At 40.4% G+C, this 22,562-nt stretch overlaps 1 protein-coding gene across 1 annotated transcript in view; it reads left to right on the plus strand.

The window, feature by feature from the left end:
- The window catches only part of CASS4 (Cas scaffold protein family member 4), a 54,811-nt gene that overhangs the window by 18,561 nt on the left and 13,688 nt on the right, over positions 1-22,562 (plus strand). The window contains exons 2-3 of the mRNA XM_070940064.1: positions 16,305-16,730; positions 22,433-22,537. Of these exons, the coding sequence (XP_070796165.1) occupies positions 16,305-16,730; positions 22,433-22,537 (531 nt within the window). The remainder of the gene's footprint in view (positions 1-16,304; positions 16,731-22,432; positions 22,538-22,562) is intronic.

Raw genomic sequence — 22,562 nt, forward strand, 5'->3', positions numbered from 1 at the left:
TTCGGAGAACCGGTAAATACGACCTCTGACTGGCCCCACCCCCATCTATTCTCTGCCTCCTGAGTCCCAGCTGATCGGGAGGAAATGGGGATTTTGCAGTATCCTTCCCTTGGAGTGGGGTGGGAATGGAGATTTTACAGTATCCTTCCCCTGCCATGCCCACCAAGCCACGGCCACCAAGCCACACCCACAGAACGGGTAGTAAAAATTTTTGAATCCCACCACTGCTGTATATAGCATGTGAATAAAGAAAGACAAAACACCCTCAAGTTTGGCTCAACTCTTGGTGACTAGGTAAACCCATCCATACAATTTTCTTGACAGCTGTAGGGAATGATCTTCCTCTGGAATTTTTCTTTGACTTTCGCATCTATTGTACAGCCCAGAAGTTAGTCCCCATCTATGCATTAACAGACCTAATCCTGCTTAGTTGCTGAGACCAGAAAAGAAAAGTGGGTTTTAAATAACTTGTGCCTAACAGATGACATTGCTGAAGTTGCATCTTAATTGTGCTCCACAGCTGAGTCAGTCTGTTGCAGAAGATCTGTACTCCAAAGGATGAACCTATTTTTTTGTTCTTGCCTTCCTTCTTTCTGGTCACCCTGTGATGAGTCATTTTGTCAAGCGGAATAGGAAATGGGGTTGGGGAGAGGAAGGAAGAAAAAGGCCCTAACTTGCCATTCTTATTAATAGAATGACAATGTGGAAGGTTTTTTGTGATCCAGGTAGGTTGTGAAACCGAGTCTTCCTTTCCAGAATGCAACAACATTGCCATTTCCTTTCCAGGTGTGATGCCTGTACACCTCAAAATGGTTCTCCGACAATGTGGTAAAAACACCTCTGTGATCCTGTTAATGTTCTTCTAACCACAGAACGAAAGCATCGCCTGGTATACATTTTTCTATCGATCATGATCTGTGAACATCATTTTTGGACTTTTTCTCCTAGCCAGGTTGGTGGGCATTCCTACTTGCCTTCATTCAATAGGAAAAAAAAAAAAAACAATCTGTGCAATTTGTAGTTATCCAACTGCCAAATTCTAATCTATCCCAGAATGAGCAGGGATGTCCTCAGGATGTAGTCAAAAAAAAAAAGTCACTGATGGCTGCAACAGTGCAATCAATACATTAAAAACGGGTAGAGTTCCAGTTATACGGTCACAATCACCAGCTGGACTTTGTAGTCTTTGACACCTCTGGTAATAAGGCTTGGGGGTGATCCTACCATTGTCCCAAAGGTGCCTTTTCAGGAGGCAACTGGACTTTCTTGTTTTTTCTTTGAAGACATTTCACTTCTCATCCAAGAAGCTTCTTCACCTCTGACAGGATAGTGGGGAATGGAAGGATTTATATTCCTTGCAGACAGCTGGTCATTTGCATCCTTTTAGAGCAGTGTTTCTCCATCTTGGTAGCTTGAAGATGGGTGGACTTCAACTCCCAGAATCCCCCAGCCAGCGCTGATCAGGCAACTCAGCTGGGATCGTCAGAGACTTTTCAAAGCATTTTTTTAACCATCTCTTTGGCCAAGAGGTTGCAGAAAAAAATGCTTTGAAAAGCCTCTGACGATCCCAGCTGAGCGCTTTTTTTTTTACTTTTAAAAGCATTTTTTCGGCGGAAGACGTTGTAGAAAAAATGCTTTTTAAAAGTTAAAAAAAAAAGCCTCTGATGATCGTGCAGCTTAGCTAGGTATGCTGGGGGGGGGGGGCGCACAGGGATTTTTGCTATCGGTTCTCCGAACCACTCGCCGCCATCGCTACTGGATCGGCCAATCCAGTCCGAACCGGGAGCATTTCACCCCTGAATCCACCCCTTAGTTTAATTGATACTTCAGGGAAGGGAGGGGAGGGGAGGGGAAGGGAAGGGAAAGGAAGAGATTCCTTATGAAGTTTTTAGAAAAAGAACATTAATGCTTAATTATTTCGGAGAAGAGAGTCCAATAGACATCTGTCTTAACGCTCAGTAGTAGGTCATTATAACCTGCTACTTTTATCCTGATGGAATATTTTATTAAAATATTTAAAGTCAGTTTGGCTCCTTTCCCAGAATGATTAGAGAAGGAATCTTAATAATGATTTGTCAAGAGGACAACAAAAGCAGTAGTTAACAATTTCCGGCATATGCTATGAAGTTTCCTTCATTTGATTCTTCATTTCATATGATTTAATTTCATTTAAAGGGATCTTAGTTGGTGGTTCTCCCAACCACTCTTGCGGCAGCAAATTCTGCAGGCTACTCTTGATTTTGTGAAAAACCTTGAATGCTCATTGAATGAACATGATTTCTACGGGTTTGAGAGAATGGTAGAAAAGTAAAATGCTAGAAAGTCATCCAAGCAATAACTTTCTCTCTAACTAAATCCTCAGGCAAGAAAAATCTCATGCTGGATTCCACAGGAACAACCAATAAAATGTTCAATGACAAGTATCCATATTTTCAGTTCAAGCTGTATGCATGCATGTTGGGTCATTTACTAAAAAGAAAGTAAGCTGCCAGGACACTATATTTCTGTGGAATTTAAAGGCTTCCTGTAGCATTTCAATTTATGTTGGCTTTCATATTTATTTTAAATAGCTGTAAGCACAAATACATTTTCTGGTGGCAATTGGCCAGAGAGAATTGGAGAAGGTAATAATGTGCCAATGTCTGCAGTGTTTCTCAACCTTGGCAACTTGAAGGCATGTGGACTTCAACTCCCAGAATTCCCCAGCCAGTCAATGGGGATGATGGCTCAGAAGGCAAATATGCCTTCCATGCTTAAAGGTAAAGGTAAAGGTTCCCCTCACACATATGTGCTAGTCGTTCCCAACTCTAGGGGATGGTGCTCATCTCCATTTCAAAGCTGAAGAGCCAGCGCTGCCCGAAGACGTCTCTGTGGTCATGTGGCCGGCATGACTAAACGCCAAAGGCGTACCGAATGCTGTTGCCTTCCCACCAAAGGTGGTCCCTATTTTTCTACTTGCATTTTTTACGTGCTTTTGAACTGCTAGGTTGGCAGAAGCTGGGACAAGTAAAGGGAGCTCACCACGTTATGTGGCACTAGGGATTCAAACTGCTGAACTGCCGACCTTTTGATCAACAAGCTTGGCATCTTAACCACTGAACCACCACGACCCTTTTTCCATGCTTATAGTTGTTGAATCCTTGTAGGTAGTAAAAGCATCAACCATTCAGGATTCATCACAGGTAGAGAGGAATTCAGCCACAATAAGCTATTGGATTTACAGTTTCATTGTTTTTTTTTTTTTACCCTGCAGGACTCAGCAATGAGTCTGTTTTTTGCAGATTCTAAAAATTGAACCCTCTGGCAATGGGGAGGAAGTTATGTTTTCATAAGATAATAGGCTGGTGTTGGATAGGAAGTCTTGAGCATGAGGAAAAATTGATTATGCTATGGCAGAAATAGATGGCTCATCCCAGATCTGTTAGGTAAAATGAACTGGTTGTCACAAGAGATGGAAACAAGCAATTTCTGGAGAAATGAGAAGGTAGTAAAGATGGAAGCATTCCGTGTGTCCTATCTCCGGACTGCAATTGCCTTTGGTGTGGTTGAGGGGTCTGTATAATTTGTTCTGTTTATGGAAAGAGGTGGGGGATAAGAACCAACCTGAATATCTTTTCAGGCAGCATAATGGTTTGGCCTTACAGAGATCTGGTGCTATGAACTTCTATTGAGAGCATATCCAGGGCAAGGTCTTAAGTCTGTCCTATGTAAAAAAAAACCTTTCATAAAATGCCCATTGCTTTTGCCATCTGCTTCTCCAAATTGTTTTGATAAGCTCCAGTGAGTATAACTGAATAGTTTTTCAAAACTTTACCAGAAATTCTGGAACATTGCTCTCTCTAAATTTTTTTATTTTCCTTTTAGTTAATTTTCATTAAGGAATGTTTTACAGAATAAAAACATTTAGATGAAAAAAGAAAATATGGGAAAGTAAAATAAAAATAGATAGATAGATAGATAGATATAGATAGATAGATAGATAGATAGATAGATAGATGGATGGATGGATGGATGGATGGATGGATGGATGGATGGATAGATAGGGAAAGGAAGGAAGGAAGGAAGGAAGGAAGGAAGGAAGGAAGGAAGGAAGGAAGGAAGGAAGGAAGGAAGAATTCTTTATTGGCCAAGTGTGATTGAACATACAAGGAATTAGAAATGAAAAAGGAAGTAGAGATGTAGAATGTTTATGGAGATTCTCAGTCATCCAGGTCATGTTTGTCCCAAAGGTGCTTTTTCAAAAGGCAGCTGAACTTTCTTTGTTGTTTTCCTTGAAGACTTTTCGCTTTTCATCCAAGAAATTTCTTCAGAAAAACAGCTTCATTGAAAAAAACAAAGAAAAGTCCAGTTGCCTTTTTGAAAAGCACTTTTGGGAAAAGAAAAGAAAAAGAAATGAAAGAAAAAATGCCAAGAGATGGCGTCCAATCTTCTTTACAGCAGTTAAAAGTGCATTCAAATAAATATTATCCTCTCTGAGGTATAACTTCCTTCTTTCTATAATCTATCCTTTCTAATAATTGAACACAGAAATCACAAGTACATTATTTTTCCATACTTTTTAGCAAGGGTCCTATTGCAACTTTTTCATTGTAATGAGACCATTTGTTTCCCTTCTCAAACTGGATTTTTAGAAGCATGCCTCAACCAATGGTGTCAGTGACATTAGGATGCTAAATTTGGAATCCAGAATTAAGCAATTACTGCTGATGCACAGTTGCTTTACTTTAAAAACAGTGATCTAGTACAGTGGTGGATTGCCCCTGGTTCGCACCAGTTCTATAGAACCAGTAGTAAAACCGGCGGGAGGCTCCGCCCACTGACCCCAACATCATCAGAACGCTTCTGCGCATGCGCAAAAGAGTGCAGGCGCGGCCCCACTGCAAACCGGTAGTAAAGGTAAGTAGAACCCACCCCTGGTCTAGTATAGACTTTACATTAGAATTGTACATGGTTAAAGAATGATTTGGCTTTGGACCTCTCATGAGCAAACGTGCAATAATTCTCTATTGCTGCTCAAAGAAAAAAAAAAATCTTCTTTCACATTTCTACATCAACTAGGGAAAAAAAAGAGATATGGTTGCTTTTAAGAGTTGCATCACTGACTTTTTAAAGCAGCCGAATCTTTTCTTTTCTTTTTAGGCTGCTGCAGAAATTTGGAGGTGGGGGGAACAGCTTTTCTGGCAGAGAGACCTTGAATTCACATGAAAAGCATTTTTTTCCAAATCATTTTTGAAGCATGCACCTTTACTTTACTTATTTTAGCTTTTGTGTCAGATATAAGATTATAAAGAGGACTGGAATGGAACTTTCAACCAAGGGGCCATTATAAAACATCCTTTAAAGTCCTGATATGGCAGTAGTAAAAAAAAATGGCAGCATTTTAAAGGAAGAGTTAAAAGCACTCGTGAAAAACCAATAATGAGAAGTAAAGGCCTGGTCAACTTTATTGCCAGGCCTTTGGTTAAACACGGTTGTCCACAGTGGTATTGCACACCAGTGGAGGGTTGCCCCCAGTTCGGACCGGTTCAGAAGAACCGGTAGTAAAACCAGCGGGAGGCTCCGCCTACTGACTCGGACGTCATCATAGGTGATTTGCCCATGCTCAGTGGCTAAGACACTGAGCTTGTTGATCAGAAAGGTCGGCAGTACAGCGGTTCGAATCCCTAGTACAGGTCTCCTGCGTGAGCAGGGGGTTGGACTAGATGACCTCCAAGGTTCCTTCCAACTCTGTTAACTGCTACTGCTACATGCACAGAAGAGCATGCGTGGGCGCGATGTGAACCGGTAGTAAACATAAGTAGAACCGACCCCTGTTGCACACACAGAAAAAAAAAACAGAGAAAGCTTTGATTGTACACTTGTGTTTTACATCTTAACTTTATGTTAATTCACTCTTTAGACAACCCTGGGGTAAAAAAAAAAGGTTTTAGTATTCAGCTCATATAAGCGATGCTTCAACAGAGTCCACAGGATTGTCTGGGATACTGCACATCCTCTTCACACCCTGTTTTCCTTGTTACCTTCTGGGAGAAGGATTCGTGGTATCCAAAACAGAACATCTAGATTCAGTCACAATTTTGTTCCATATAGCATCAACTTTGAGAATGCTCAAGTTTCCTCTTTCTGCTACGTATTCGAAATGGACAGTGATTAATATATATACCGTATTTTTCACTCCATAAAATGCACCTTTCCCCCCCTCCAAAAAATGTGGGTAGAAATATCTGTGCGTCTTATGGAGCGAACATCACCGCTAGGCCGCAGCGGTGGGGTCCCTTTACAGTGCTGAACGCCTCAGGAGTGCAGGAGTCAATAGGCAGAGCTGGCACGTAAGAGGACACCTATCTGTGGTCCTCTCAGGCTCTGCCTCCTGCCCTCACTACACTGCTTCGACGCTCCATATTCACAGTGAGATGGCGCTCCATATTCGTATTTTTTTGCTTGTTTTCCTCCTCTAAACCTAGGTGCGTCTTATGGTCGGGTGCATCTTATAGTGCGAAAAATATATATTGCGAAATATTGCGGGTGCGAAATATATAGTGCGAAAAAGTATATATACGTGCAGGTATATACTTATGTACTGTATGTATATGTACCATATGTATATAGAATGTGTATCAGCAGTGGAATTCAATTTTTTTTACTACCGGTTCTGTGGGAATGGCTCGGTGGCCGTGGCAGGGGAAGGATACTGCAAAATCTCCATTCCCAGCCCACTCCAGGGGAAGGATACTGCAAAATCCCTATTCCCTCCCCACTCCTGGGGGAAGGATATTGCAAAATCTCCATTCCCACCTCACTCTGGAGCCAGCCAGAGATAGTATTTGCCGGTTCTCTGAACTACTCATACTTTCTGCTACCGGTTCTCCCGAACCTGTCAGAACCTGCTGAATAGCACCCCTGATGTTGTATATGTGTGTTATCTATGTGTTTGGTCAGATATATACTTTCTCTTGAAAGCTGGCAACAGAATTTCATTTTTAATGTGGGCCAGTGTGCTCACAGTAAAAATAAAAATGACAATAAAAGTTATCTTATCTCATTTGTATGCAGCTCAGGGTTGGCATGCAGGGTTGTAGAATTTCTCTTCGCTTGATTTTTTCATTGGCCGACATTTCATTACCTATCCAAATAACCAGAGAATGTCGTATCTTCATGCAACACCTGACCCTTGTAAAAAATTAATTCTGACATTAAAAATGTAACTTTTCATTTCCGCAGTGCAATGTGCATGAAGGGTTCGTCAGAAAGCAATTGCGCTATTTGGCAAGATCAAGGCTTTTTTTTTTTGGGAATTGGAAAAATAGAATGTTAGCATGACGTATTCGTCGGAACACCTCAATTTGATTAAAATAATTATTCCATGAGGCAAGCAGGCCTGTCGTCCTTCTCTGGCAGCTGTTATGACAGGCAAAGGGAGAGATGATCAAGCAGGGAGAAGAAGGAGCTCATTGTTTCTAAGCCATCTCAGCAGACGAAATGGATGTTATCAACAACAGGACACTGATACAATCTGAGCTGGCAAATGCATTTCTTCTCTTAATTCACTAGAGCAGCTGTTCCTGTTCAGCAAATGTGATGGTAAAAATATAAGCCGTGTGCTTCTGATGCAAACTACCAATCTCAACAGAACTTGTGTGATGCTTTACTCTTATTTAAATACTGGTTTAGTAGAAAGCTCTTCTATTTTTTTTTCTTAGAAAGTCCTGGAATTCAGCCCTAATATACACACGCTGTCCTATTTTGGATGGTGATACTGGAATAAAGATGATGCCATAACCAGGCAGCTCCTATATCTACAGCAAGCTCTCACCCACCTCACTGCCCCAGGAAGCAGTAAAGGAAGCAGTTAAAAATGGTTGCAAACCACTAAGAATTGCTAAGACAGGCATTCCTATTCTGCGATGTTGGAAGAACAAGTGGGTAGTAATTTCCCATTTAGTTTATAGGCAACACACAGATCAGAGCAAGCAGACATGCCACTCAGCTAAGCTAGCAAAAAATATGACTTGATGTTTATATCTTAAATATTAGCAAGCATAAAAAAAAATAGTTAACTGGCAAAAAGAAGGCCAAAGGTGGGCAACAAAGTAGAGATAGGTACCTGGACAATGAGGAAATGAACTCTGGGGTCACTGGTGCTCTCTGAGGTTGGTGATTTTCTTGCAGAACTTTCATTACCAAACTAGGTAATACCAATGTCAGGGTTCCAAATAACACCCCCAACCAAGTAAGACTCCGAGGCAGACCATGTTATTAGAGATGTCATATTGGCACATCTGGGAAAAACCCGAATCTGAAAGTTCCTGGGTTTTCCCCACTCAAAAGAAAGTCAAAGTCCCTTCCCCTGCACCCACATGTCCATCACGTGGTCCAATCAATCCAACTTGAGATGCCTCCCAGTCAAGCCTCTCCAGGTGCAGGCTGAATGTCCTTGACTCTCAGAGAAAAGAATGTTGTTATGGCTAAATAGCTCTACGAACTCCATGCAAACCCCCTCCCACTTTCCAAGAGCACTAAGTGTGGCAGCCCTGAAGATCCAAAGAAAAAGATGGCCTCCAGGGCTGACAGCCCTCAGCGCACCGTGCACAGTTCAACCCTGAACTGCAAATATTCTCTTCTAAGAGATGAACCACAGGCATCTACATTATTTACATTGTCCCCATGTCAAAAGCTAGAGAGTTTCTCATAGGCACTGGAAACCATACTGTGGATAGTTAGTTTGGACTGTCACAGAGGGAATGGCCTTTGGATACTACAACCTGAACTTTTTTATGCATACTGCATAACATTGCAGTAGTCCTTGATTTACAACCACTCATTTAGTTACTGTTTGAAATTACAGTTCTCACACAAATGTCTGTGGCAGCATTCCCATGGTCACATGATCAAAATTTGGGCACTTGGCAAATGGCATGCAGTGTCCTGGCTTTGTGTGATCATCATGTATGACCTTCCCAGTTGGTTTCCATCAAGCAAAGTCAACGGAGGGAGCCAGTTTCACTTAACAAACGTATGAGTCACTTAACAGTGGTTCACTTTAACCACCAGGGCAAAAAAAGGTTGTAAAACCAAATGTTTTAAATAATAAACACTAAATAAACGCCCTGCTTAGCAATGGAAATTCTGGTCCCACTTTTGGTTTTAAGCTGAGAATTTATAGAAAAGAGATAGCAGATGGGATGCCAAGTGTTCACTCCTTGATTCTGCGCCATGAAGGAATCGATTTGGTGGATGGGAATGACGTATCCAATGCTTTGATTGTTGTGCAGTTAACTCATGAGTGTCAAACTAAGGCCTGTGGGCTGGATCTGGCCCCCGGAGTGCTTAAATCTGGCCTGTGGGGCTGGCCTGGAAATATCAAAGGATCGGCTTGTGGTGCCTCTGCCAGCCAAAACACAACCCTGATGTGGCCCTCAATGAAATTGAGTTTGACATCCCTGAATTAACTTGTTGGTTGCAGGTCTGCAGTGCTGCATTGCCTCCATTTTTCCTGCTTCTCTGCATCAATATTCAGTCTTTTAATGTGTTTTATTGTGTTAGGCTTTGGCACAGTAACAATAAGAAGTTCTAGCAATACCACCTTCTCTAACCAGTTGTCCTCAGCAAACCTCCGAGACATCTTATCATGCTTTACATACTGTTAATTCTTCCGTTGGGGAAAAGAGAGCGGCCAGTATTGAGATGTCCCCTGAAGTCCTCTTACATCCCTTTGAACTGCTTCTAGGACTGATGCTACTGTCATGCCACAGATATCTAAAGGGCAAACAGCCCAAGAAGGCATGAAATTCTAATCTCGGTGGAATACTCGCATGGATTACGTTGGACAATCCTTTGTAGGTAGTCAGGCAAATTATGTGCAACAATTTTCTTTATGGGAAAAGAATCAAATACACTGGAAATAACGATGGAGCTTTTGCTCAGCCATATCAGCAGAGGAGGCTGCCAAAGTGGAAGACACCCCTGCTGAGGTTAGTCGCAAAGAGCTGTTATCAAACCAGAGGTACTACAGTGAAAACTGAAGGAAACTCGAAGCAAAGCAGGTTGTTTTTCCACGAATGCACACTCTTATTTTAGAAACTGACAAATGTGTTTCCATGATGTTTATTCATTATGGTTGTGAGTGCCTGGTTTCGTTGTTGATTGAATTGGAAAGTCTGCCTGCCCTGCCCTTTGTCTCTTAGCTTCTGGTTTTTTTTCAGCCTCTGTCAGTCCTACAAGATAGACCAGATCAAGAGACCAATTCCATAAGAGGACCACAACTATACTTTATTGCAGGGTTGTCAAACTCAATTTCATTGAGGGCCGCGGTTGACCTCGGGGGGCCGGCTGGGTGTGGCTGACTGGCTGGGCATGGCCAGTTTGATGCCACCCACTGGGCGTGGCCCACTGGGTGGGCGTGGCCAGCTTGATGCCACTTCCCAAACTGCTGGCATGTTTCCTCTTTCATTGGGTAGACCAGGCCGAAGCCGTATTGGGTAGACCAGGCCGAAGTGACGTGGGCCGGCTCCTTAAATTTTCCAGGACAGGCCCTTGGGCCAGATCCGGCCAGCAGGCTTTGAGTTTGACACCCCTCCTTTATTGAGATAGGCTACAATAACAGAACCTTCGTTTTGTATTTTATCGCAGCCTCGCCCTGCCCTGCTCCACAATGAGTCAGAGAGGAGCCAGCTTGAATCTCTTCAAGTCTGTTTTAGCCTCCAGTCTTGTTCTGCCCCATCTACGGACCCCAAAGAACGCAGCACACACAAGGTCCGTACAAACCTTACTAATTAAAGACTACTAATGAGCTTTCTTAGTAGTTGTTCGAACACAAGTACAGTTTAAATCAGTCTTTTCTGAACAAGGGCTGTTAATTTAACTACATTAACAGCCGACAAGAATCCAAAGAATAATAACTCAATTCTGAGGTACAGTATTTCAGATAACCGCTAATCTACTTAAACAAAAATTAATTTCATCCTTTTCTTAGCGTTCGACGCATTGTTAGTGACCTCACACATCCACTTTATGGTCTATTTCTGTTGCTCTGGGGGGAGGTTTCAAAGCATTTCTAGCAGGACTACCAGATTCTGTAACAGCTTTGTTCCCAATGCCATCAGTCTGGTAAACTCGCAAGGTTCGTTTTTCTCACCATGTACACGTTTACTAGACTGTGTAGTGTCTCTGTGTCATATAATATATGTGGGTATGTAGGTATATCAGTGGTGGATTCTAACCAGCTTTACTACCGGTTCTCTTCGTGCACGCTTGATCGCTGCACACATACTCGCTTCCCTCGCATGCGCGCCAAAATTGTGCTCTGCGCAAGTGCGTTATGAATATGCCCAGCTGAGGTGTGGCAATTCACTTTGCCGCCCCTATCAGCTGGGCTAAAAATAAAGACATATAAGGTAGGAATAACACGGGGGTGGGTGGGAGGGCGGGAGGGCCCAGCTCCTGGACAAAGAGAACCGGTTTGGTGACGTCATATCGTAACCGCTACCGGCTCGGCTGAAACGGCCTGAACCAGGAGGAACCCACCACTGAGGTATATGCATATTTTTTGTCATGTTTATGTAGTGTATATTGGAGGTTGTGACCCTTTGAGAGCTGTATGCAATGAAATTTCATTTTAATGTATGCTGATCAGTGTACATTAAAGTGACAATAAAGTTATTCTAAGTTCAGGGTTATAGAAATTCCAGAAAACCTTGGGCTGGTTTAATAAACATCTGTTTCTGTTAACAATAACACCATGTTAGCTGCATCTGAATAGGTGCAGATATTTTAACATGTAGTGCCATTACTCTCTTTCTATCGCTTCCGTTCTTTTTAATAAACTGTACTTTTCAGTTATGATACCCATCAACTCTCTCTTACATCTATAAAGGTGTATTTGCATTCTTTGTTGAAAATTAAAGTGCATCTTTTTATTTTCCTTAGGCTCTGCATTAATGTATGGACAGCCAAGGTCATGAACTTTATGAGTCAATGATCTTCCTGATTTTTCATTAAGTAACTTATTAGGCCCCCCACTTAGCAACACTCTCACTTCCTCTTACAACAATCAAAGTTTGGTTTGAAGTTGTTATTTTAGTATCTTCATCTCCAATCCTCATGAGATTCAATTTGAAGCCCTAAGTCAAGATGTCTTTGCTAGACATTTTCTTTCCAGACCTTCAACCACCAAGACATAAAAAGCTGATAGTGGTGCAAGAACTCAAATCTTTTCATGAATTCTGCTTTCCACCCACTCTTTTTTTCTATAAATTGAAAGAATGGGTGAAAGCCTGAGTTCCCCAATTCTTGAATTTCCTTCCTCAATCTTCAAAGCCCATGATGATTATGGATGTAATGGCTCTTGACAATATTGTGAATAGGAAAGAATAATACTTTGTAATAGAAGTCAACAGAATAACAGAGTTGGAAGGAACCTTGGAGGTCTTCTAGTCCAACTCCCTGCTTAGGCAGGAAACCCTATACCAATGATGGTTAACCTTTTTGCCATTGTGTGCCAGGAAGGAGGGGCTGGGGGGGGTCATACGCATGTGTGCCCACACCCATAATTCTATGCACCCCGTCCCCATGCACGCGACCTCCCCGCTCCCCCTGCTCCTGGCTCACGATGGTCCAGTAAACCCATTTTTCTCTCTCACCTGGCTCCAGAGCCTTTCTAGGAGTCTGGGGAGGGCAAAAATGGCCTTCTCCCCCCCCGGAGGCCCTCCAGAGGCCAGAAAAGGCCCATTTGCCAATTTCCGGTGGGACCTGAAGGCCCATTTTTTGCTCTCCCCAGTCTCCAGAGCCTCTCTAGGAGTCTGGGGAGGGTGAAAACGGCCTCCCCCCTCCCCCGGAGGCCCTCTAGAGGCAGAAATCAGCCCATTTCCCTACTTCTGGTGGTCCCAGAAGGCCCGAAAATCAGCCTGCTGGCGAGCGCATGTGTGCCGGAGCTGAGCTCGCATGCCCACTGATATGGCTATGCGTGCCACCTGTGGCACGCGTGCCATAGGTTCACCATCACGGCCCTATACCATTTCAGACAAATGGTTATCCAATCTCTTCTTAAAAACGTCCAGTGTTGGAGCATTTACAACTTCTGGAGGCAAGTTGTCCCACTGATTTATTGTTCTAACCATCAGGAAATTTCTCCTTAGTTCTAGGTTGCTTCTCTCCTTGATTAGCGATCAGTCCTAGATGTTTCTTTCATGTTTTTAATCAGTACTTGAGGCAAACAGCATATTTCAACAGCCAATGATTCTGGTTAGTCCATGTTCATATCTTATGTGAGAGCAGGTATTCATATTGTCAAGTAAAGACATCTGAAGCCAAACATGGGAAATGAAGTCAGATCATCTTCATGGTAACTCAATAAGATGAGTTGTTCAGGCTGAGAAGTCAGTCCTAGGTTTATAGTTATGCAGAGCTGATCAGATTGGGTCAAAGTTTCATTGTTATGAACTGCAGAATGCACTCCCTCCATTCCAAATCCAGCTCCCAAAGAGATCAACAGTGATTCCTTCAGCCATGAGCTGCCACAGTAGATCCCAAATTAAAAAGCCTTGATTTTACTGCTTGTGTCAACATCTTCCACTATGTTATTGTAGATTTCATTGCTAATTGGAAATAAAAATAGCTCATAGGTAAAGTCGGCCCAGTTTGAAGACAAGATCAAAATGACTATCTTCCTCTCTTTATTGTTGATAGAAGCCAGTCGGTCTGATAATTAAATCTTATTTAATCCCAGCAAAACCTGAGAGCAGCTGGCTGGTTTAAGGGACTCATCCACAGCACCTGCTGTCGATGGCAGCCTTGTCATTTGGACAGCCTGGGCTAAAGAAAATCTGTAGGTAGCAGATCTGAAATCCTCTCCCAAATTTGTGGAGAGGAAAAGGTTGGCTGGAAGCTTTCTTTGAATTTCTCCAGGGGAAGGAAGACATTTGTCCAACTATTTCTCAAGGTTGACATTCTACCCCTACAATAGCTGGCCAAGACTGCAAGTTGTCTCCAATAGAAAACAAATTTAGCTGGCTGGTCTTCTGTAAACCTTCCATTGCTGAAGTTCTCAATCATCCAGTTAGGAAGCCAGGAGCTCTCTTCCCTATCTGAAAAGCAAATGCATTCCTTCAAAAACAAGATATGAAATTGACTAAGCCATCAAGTCATTGTTGACTCCTATTGACAACATAGTTTTCTCTATGACAAACAGATACGAGACATAAAAATACAGTTTCTTTTAGGAAGAACCCAAGGAAATATTACATCTAACTCAATTGTTATATACCATACGTCAGAGATGGGGTGTTTTCCACCTGCTATGCACAACATTTTTTTTCCCTGTTCCATATTTACTTGTGTTGTTCTAAAGCCATTCTAGAATGTCCATACTTTTCTTTTGGGGAAAAAAATCCCATAGGAGGAGCAACCTCCTGATTTCTTCTGTTAGAATTTAAGGAATGTGGGAAAAGCTGGTGAAAACCAAGAGAGAACTTTTCAGTGAAAACGAGGGCTCTTTAACAACTGAGGTAACTAAGTAAGGGTTGTACCACCAACACCGTATCAATCCCAATATTTTTTCCAACATTCCCTTCTCGTTTTGTAGAATTTCAAAACCAAAGTTTCTTTCATTACACTGAAAACTGAAAAACCGACCAGTTCGTTCTCACAGGGAGGGACTACTCAGGGTACCGTCAGTCAAATTATGTCGACTGGCAACTCCCAGGGGGAGGGCCTTCTCTGTGGAGGCTCCAACCCTTTGGAATGAACTGCCCCCGGAGATACGGAATATCCCTGATCTCCGTGCTTTCCGCCGTGCCCTCAAAACCCTGATGTTCCAACAGGCAGGGCTAAACATACAAACATGCGAATGATTTTTTAAATGTTATCTAATTCTGGGTTTTATTTAATTGACCAAACTAAGTAACAATTTTAATTAGCAATTTTATGATGTTTGTGTGTCTATATTTTTCTTGACTGTACACCGCCTTGAGTCCTACGGGAGAAAGGCGGTATAGAAATATAATAAATAAATAAATAAATAAAATAAATAAAACTAGTGAACAGGTTCTTCTCTAAATCAAGGAATAAATACATTTGTAGAAAAAAATGAGCAATGTGTAACTTGTTCAACCAGCTGTACCCTTGCACACAACCTTAAGAGTTGCCGTCACACATTCAAGTGAAAAAATCCTGTTTATTAGTAAGATTAGATAGCCCTGTGGAAAAGATACGAAGGGTGACTTGTTCCCACATTGGTATATTTTAATACTAAGTTTAGTACCTAATAAAGGTTATGTGTTGAAGTTCACATTCTACGATATTAATTACCCATTACTCATTTCTCACATTCTGTATATGGTTGATGAATTTTATCTCTAACAAAATTCTATTTCTAACAGTTTAAGATTTTTTTTTCTTTCTTTGTGGGAGTCTGATCGGTATCAATTTTTGGGGTTTTCACATTGGTTTCAAGATACGTTAGATAGTAATATCTCCATTTCCTGTGTTTCTTCTATTGTCATAGTAACTTTTATTTTTGATTTCTCATGGTCTTCTCAAAAGGTCCCACATAAAAGAAAGACAAGGTATTTATGGGCAACGTAGAAACTAACCAAGAAATATTTCCTCATTTATGTAGGCAACTAGGGAATGCCGAGTCAAAAGAACTGCTTCTACAAATTGGTATTGTGCATGTAACAAGATCTGGGAAGCCACAAAGTCTTTGAAAACATGTGGTTTTAGAGCATCTCTTATGAAGTTAGATTTAAACATTTATGTATGGGATAATGCAAAACGAAGGATTTCTGCAGACATTGCCTATTCATTTTTACGTGTGATTATATTCGCATCTCCATATACTTGGAAGTTACCTCTTAAAAATAGGAGTAGAAAATACAACTGATGATAAGAAAAAGCTTTTGTGGATCAGGCCAAATCTAATAGATCACACACACAGCACATAAGTTGTGCAGGCTCAGTGTGTATTACAGATTTATTTAAACACATTGCAGTATTGCCATTACTGTACATTTAAAACAGAAAGCCCAATGTGCTTTTTGTAACAGAAGATCATTTACTTGTGAGAGCATCTCTATCAGCCTTGCATCTGCAATTGAATGAGAATGGCAATTAGCAGCTTTGAAACCCCAAAATTTATGTAACCCCCAAAAAACTTGATTAAATCTTAAGTGAATAATGGGGCACAGAGGACTTCCAGAACAATATGGAATTGAACCCTGTCTCATTTAAACTTTTACTGCGACTTAAATATAAATTTAGTAATTATGAAAAGAAGCAGTTTCCCTTACTTTTCATTTGTTTTTCTTCAGAATACCTTGGCCAAGGCTTTATATGACAACAAAGCTGAGTGTCCAGATGAGCTGGCCTTTCGCAAAGGAGACATTCTTGTAGTTCTTGAACAGAATCTCCTTGGGAGTGAAGGTTGGTGGAAATGTTCACTTCATGGGAAGCAGGGCTTGGCACCAGCCAATCGCCTCCAGCTTCTTACTTCATCACAGGTTCCTTCCATTGAACAAGATTTTCAAGAACTGCCAACCAACCCTTGGACTACCTACCAGGTTCCTTCAGTACATGGAACTGCTGCCCCATTAGCTGTCTATGAAAAAATGGATGGCTGGATTAATCCGCCTTCATCTTCATCTTCTACTTTATTGTCGCCAACACAAGAAGGGTACCAAGGACCAGCTCTGGCTGCCAAGCTGCTCAGTGAAAAGACTGAGACTTCATCAAATCAGGTAAAGGTACATAAAGATAAAGGTAAAGATTCAGCTCGCACATATGTGTTAGTCGTTCCCGACTCTAGGGGATGGTGCTCATCTCTGTTTCAAAGCCGAAGAGCCAGTGCTGTCTGAAGACGTCTCCGTGGTCATGTGGCCGGCATGACTAAACCCCAAAGGCACACGGAACGTTGTTACCTTCCCACCAAAGGTGGTCCCTATTTTTCTACTTGCATTTTTTATGTGCTTTCGAACTGCTAGGTTGGCAGAAGCTGGGACAAGTAACGGGAGCTCACCCCATTCCGCAACAGTAGGGATTCGAACCACTGAACTGCCAACCTTTTGATCGACAAGCTCAGCATCTTAGTCACTGAGCCACTGCATCCCATAGGTGCTTCCTACTTGTCAAATGGAAAAATGTAATAAAGGTAGGAAGGAATAGATTAAATCTTTCTTTTACATCAACTCTCCAGCTGTTTCCCTTTTGTTTGTAGGCATACACAAAGAAACAGAAATTTATGTCTGTCTGCTTAGTTTAAAAACATTGAATTTTAACTCTCATTGTCCATGACGTTTGGAGGACTAAGGAGTTGTGATCCCACATATCCACAGGACACCGAGTTGAAGAAGGCTGTGTTAGATATATAAACAATGTACTTATACACAGAAATTGCAGTCCACTGATAGACCACTTCAGAATTTCCAATGAATCATTAATTTTGAGCTACTTTACACAGAATTGGTGGGGTTCCCCCCCCCAAAATTAATGATAGTTGAATCAATTGTAGAAGTTAATAAAATGAGTGAATAAAGTTAGATAGAATGGATAGTAATAAAAACATAATTACTGATATAAATTTAATATACATTTAAATATAAATTTAGCTAGTTAAAGTTAATATAAATAGAATTAATAAATAGTGTTACATCAATAAAATTTAACTTGGGGAGTTAAAAAAAAGCACAGAATTATGTAGCCTAATTTCTTCCAGATGGTTTGGAATATAATTTCCATAAACTCCATAGACTTTTTGGGCAATATAATGATATGAGAATTGCAATGAAAAGTTACTTAAGAACACCAGAAAAACCAAAACCAAGAGTGAAAGAAATTGCCCTAACAATTTTTATTTTTATTATTTTATATATACTTTATTCATCAAACATGAAATTCAGTCAACTGAATATTCAAAAATGCATCACAAATTATTTTATACTACTACTACTTACTACTACTACTACTACTACTACTACTACTATTATTATTATTATTATTATTATTATTATTATTATTATTATTATTATTTACCTAAATCACTATTGGAAGTAGAATGGCAAGCTAGGTGGCATTTTGGGGCTGATCTGATAAGATAAATCCATGATCTTAAGCACTTGATAAGGCTGATAAAATATGGTAATTATAACTAGTTCTACCAGTTCTGTGAAAGAAGTGATAAAAAAAAAAACTTTCAAATGTTAATCCTGTGGACGTAAAGTTTTCTCAGGCTACATCTGGTTTATGACTGCAGTTGTTTCCACAGAGAACAAATGTCCTGTGGCAATTCTTCACCACAACGCATATGCTTAAAAAACACATGTGATGAAATGCCCAGCTAGTGCAGGAATAGAAATAGAGTAGTAGGCTAGAATCACACAGTCAGCTGTAGTAGCATCAGCTGTTGCTGACAACCGGATAGACTGCTATCCATCTTTTTTAGAGTCTAAAATGACATTTGGCATATGCTTCAATCCTTAGTGTTTCTTTGAAATTTCCTACTAAACAGTAGATAATTCACAACACAGTGCTTCCTACCCACCCCCAAAAACCCCATTTACTTGAAAATTTTTCTGAGGGTAACAGTAACAGAGTTAAAGGGACGTTGGAGGTCATCTAGTCCAACCCCCTGCTCACGCAGGAGACCTGTACTAGGGATTCGAACCGCCGAACTGTCAACCTTTCTGATCGACAAGTTCAGTGTCTTAGCCACTGAGCCACCTAGTCAGGGTACTAGGGTACCTAGTCAGCCACTTCTTTATAATTGAGCTATTAAACACCTGTAAAATTAACATCTGTACATCTAATCTATTCTTCAGACCCTTGCTTGAAATGATTGATATCTTCTTCATGCCTGTTTTTGTATGCGATGAAAGAAGGCTGAGTGCTAGTGTGTAACCTTTGCATTTATTTAAATCAGATTTCTTAGCCCAATCAAAATTTTAAGAAGCTGGAGTATCTGAGAATTATTCAAATTCTAGCTTTGAAGAATCACTAGTATTTAATACCAAAGTGGTACAACAGTTAAGAGTACTAGAATAAGTTCAAGGAGATCTTGGTTTAAACCTCTGTTCATTCATGAAATAAATGATAGGCTACTCTTTCCTCAGTGTTGCAACTTTTATATCACTGATGCACAATCCAACACAATCTATTTTCTTGACAGTGTTCTCTTATCACTGCCTCTCCCATCTTCATCATGATAGGGTTTTTTGGCTGATTATTGTGGTTTCCCTGCATTACTGAATTATATAGACATTGTTATCCTCAAAGAATGATAAGTTTCAGATCTGCAATATCTCCCCGCATTCAATTTTAATTTGGAATGGGGCAGAAGGAAGTGGATACTTAAAATCAAGAAATGTGTATTTGTCCTTCCTTTCCTTTTCTTTGTAATTAAAAAAAGTGACTAAAGATTTTTTTTTAAAATAAATTTTATTAAGTTTTCCAGGTTAAAATCAACATGAGACAAAAACATTGATTATAGATAAAAACAAAAACCATACATTCCCCTCCCTCCCTCCCCCATTCATAACACTAAACATACAAACACGTCTATCCTGGCAGATAATATTCCTGCTCTCATTAATAAATAATTACGCCCACAACACAGAATAAAGTAAATAATCCCCAAATATGGTTTTCATACAATTATCTTTCAATCTAGATAAGAATATCTCTCCTCATATTGACTTAGGCCCTCACTTCATCTCAATCCTTTTATTCAACCACCGATACCAACTGTCCCAACTTTGAAAAAATTCAGAATCCTCTTTTTCTTTCAATATATAAGTCATTCTGTCCGCCTCAGCGCACTCTAATACTTTATTTATAATTTGGGCACTAGCCGGTATCTCTTTTTCTTTCCACTGTTGGGCGAACACTATTCTAGCTGTGACTAAAATATGTAGAGTGAGATACCATTTTTTCTTACTCAGCCCCTCTGGGCGAATACCTAGAAAATATATCTCAGCTTTCCATTGGAGGTCCACATTAGTAATTTCCTTAATCCAATTCCTAATCCTTCTCCAATACTTCTTTGCCATTATGCAAGTCCACCATTGATGGAAATATGTACCTCTGGTTTTCCCACATTTCCAACATAACTCTGATGCACCCAGACACATTTTAGCAATTCTTGCTGGTGAGAGGTGCCACCTATACAACATTTTATATACATTTTCCTTGAAAGACGTTGCCGTAGTCATTTTAATATTTTCCCCCCACATTTGTTGCCATTTTTCTAAAGGAATCAAGTACCCAAAATTCCTCCCCCAGGCAATCATAGTATCTTTTACAACCTCCTCTATCATTCTCTCAAGCAATTGTGCATACATTTTGGTTATGCATTTATGCTCCTCTCCCAATAATATTTTATGAAAACTCTGTTCCAGATTCTTTTTTTATGGATATCTAATTCTAATTCCCAGCTCCTGCCCACCTAGCAGTTCGAAAGCATGCAAATGCAAGTAGATAAATAGGTACCATTTCAGTGGGAAGGTAACAGTGTTCCGTGTGCCTCAGCATATAGTCATGCTAGCTACATGTCCACCAAAATTGTCTTTGGATAATGCTAGATCCCTTGAATAAGAAATAGAGATTTGTACCACATCTTAGAGTTGAAAACAACTGCACAAGGGATACCTTTACTTTTACTCACTTGGGAATTGTGTCTTTTACATTTTAAAACCTGTACTTCTATAGTTACACAAGAAAGCATGGATTTACTGTTCTTTGGTCATGGAAAAGGGATATGAGCGGCTATAGGTTATTTATGTCACCTAGTTAAAGGAATAACTTTTTTCTGTGTGAATCTCTACACTACTAAAGATCATTTAAGAAATCTGATGTACAAGTAGACCTCAAGTTACATCAGTTCATTTAGTGACCATTCAAAATCACAACGGTATTGAAAAATGTCAAGATTGTTTTTCACATTTACGACTAGTGGTGTAATTTGTTACTACCAGTTCTGTGGTAGTGACTTGGTGGGGAGGGGTAATGTGACTGGGTGGGCATGGCCAATTTTCTTTTTTTTACTTTTAAAACCATTTTTTCTACAACCTCTTCGGTGAAGAGGTTGTAAAAAAATGCTTTCAAAAGGCTCTGACGATCCCAGCTGAGTAGCCTGATCGGCAGAGGCTCTTTTTCTTTTAAATGCCTCTGACAATCAGGCAACTCAGCTTGGATTGTCAGAGGCATTTAAAAGAAAAAAAAGGTTTTTTTTTTCTTTTAAATGCCTCTGATGATCGTGCAACTTTTAAAAGAAAAAAAGCTTCTGGCGATCAGGCAATTCAACTTGGATCGTCAGAGGCATTTAAAAGAAAAAAAGAGCTTTTTTCTTTTAAATGCCTCTGACGATCCAAGCTGAGCTGCGCGATCATCAGAGGCTTTTTTTTTTTTACTTTTAAAAGCATTTTTTCGGTTGTAGAAAAAATGCTTTTAAAAGTAAAAAAAAAGCCCCTGATGATTGTGCGGCTCAGCTGGGCATGGGGGGGGGGGCAGGGATTTTTGCTACCAGTTCTCCGAACCACCCACCTCCATTGCTACCGGATCAGGTGATCCGGTCCGAACCGGGAGCATTTCATCCCTGTTTACGACCATTGCAGCATCCCCATGGTCACATCATCAAAATTCAGATGCTTGGCAACTGACTCGTACTTATGTCTGTTGCAGCATCCTGGGGTCATATCATCTCCTTTTGCGACTTTCTGATAAGCAAAATCAATGGTGAAGCCACATTCACTTAACGTCCCACTTACTAATTTAACAACTACAGTGATTCACTTGACATCTGTGGCAAGAAAGTTCATAAAACGGGGCAAAACTCACTTAATAACTGTCTCACTTAGCAACAGAAATTCTGGGCTGAATTGTGGTCAAAAATTGATAAAATTGATCCATTAGCCATCCTTTTAAAATACTCCAACACATCATTTTGTAAAAGACTTTAATTGTTGATCATTTGAACTTTAACAAAGTTTAAATTGATTTTATGTTTTTGTTCTAAACAGCTAGCAAACTTTAGCCATCAATAACAAACCTAATTGTAAAAAAAAAAATTCAGGTTTATCCAGTTTCCTTGATGGATCAGCCAAATACTTAGATAAAATGAAACAGCATAAATTTTTGGTTACCTTTTCACTAGATTGAATTCTCTAATTTACACACTATTCAATAATCACAAAGGACATTTTGCTTCTTTTGTGTGACCTTAATTTCATTCACCAGCAATTAAGAGGTTAGTTTAAAAAAACTAGCAATTTCCTGAGCAAACAACAAACTCTTTTCAAGGTTAATAACTGTCTGTAGGAGAAGCGCCTTTTTATTAAATGGTTAACAAATACCGATGCAGCATCAACTTGAAAGAACTGCAGCTCGTAAAATGTTCACAGGTAATATCAGTGTCATTTTGATTTCATCCTTTCCCCCTTCTTCTCCCAAGCACCTCTTCACTCTTCCGAGAGCAATTTGGGCATCAGCTCCAGAGAAAAGAAACGACGTCTATGACATTCCAACATCCCAGCATCCTGGATCCCTGTTGACTCAGGTGGGCATAATGGTGGACGTGGCAA

This window comes from Pituophis catenifer, unplaced genomic scaffold (assembly GCF_029215685.1).
Source record: "Pituophis catenifer annectens isolate HBS135680 unplaced genomic scaffold, rPitCat1.0.hap2 SCAF_3, whole genome shotgun sequence".
In the NCBI taxonomy this organism is placed as follows: Eukaryota; Metazoa; Chordata; class Lepidosauria; order Squamata; family Colubridae; genus Pituophis; species Pituophis catenifer.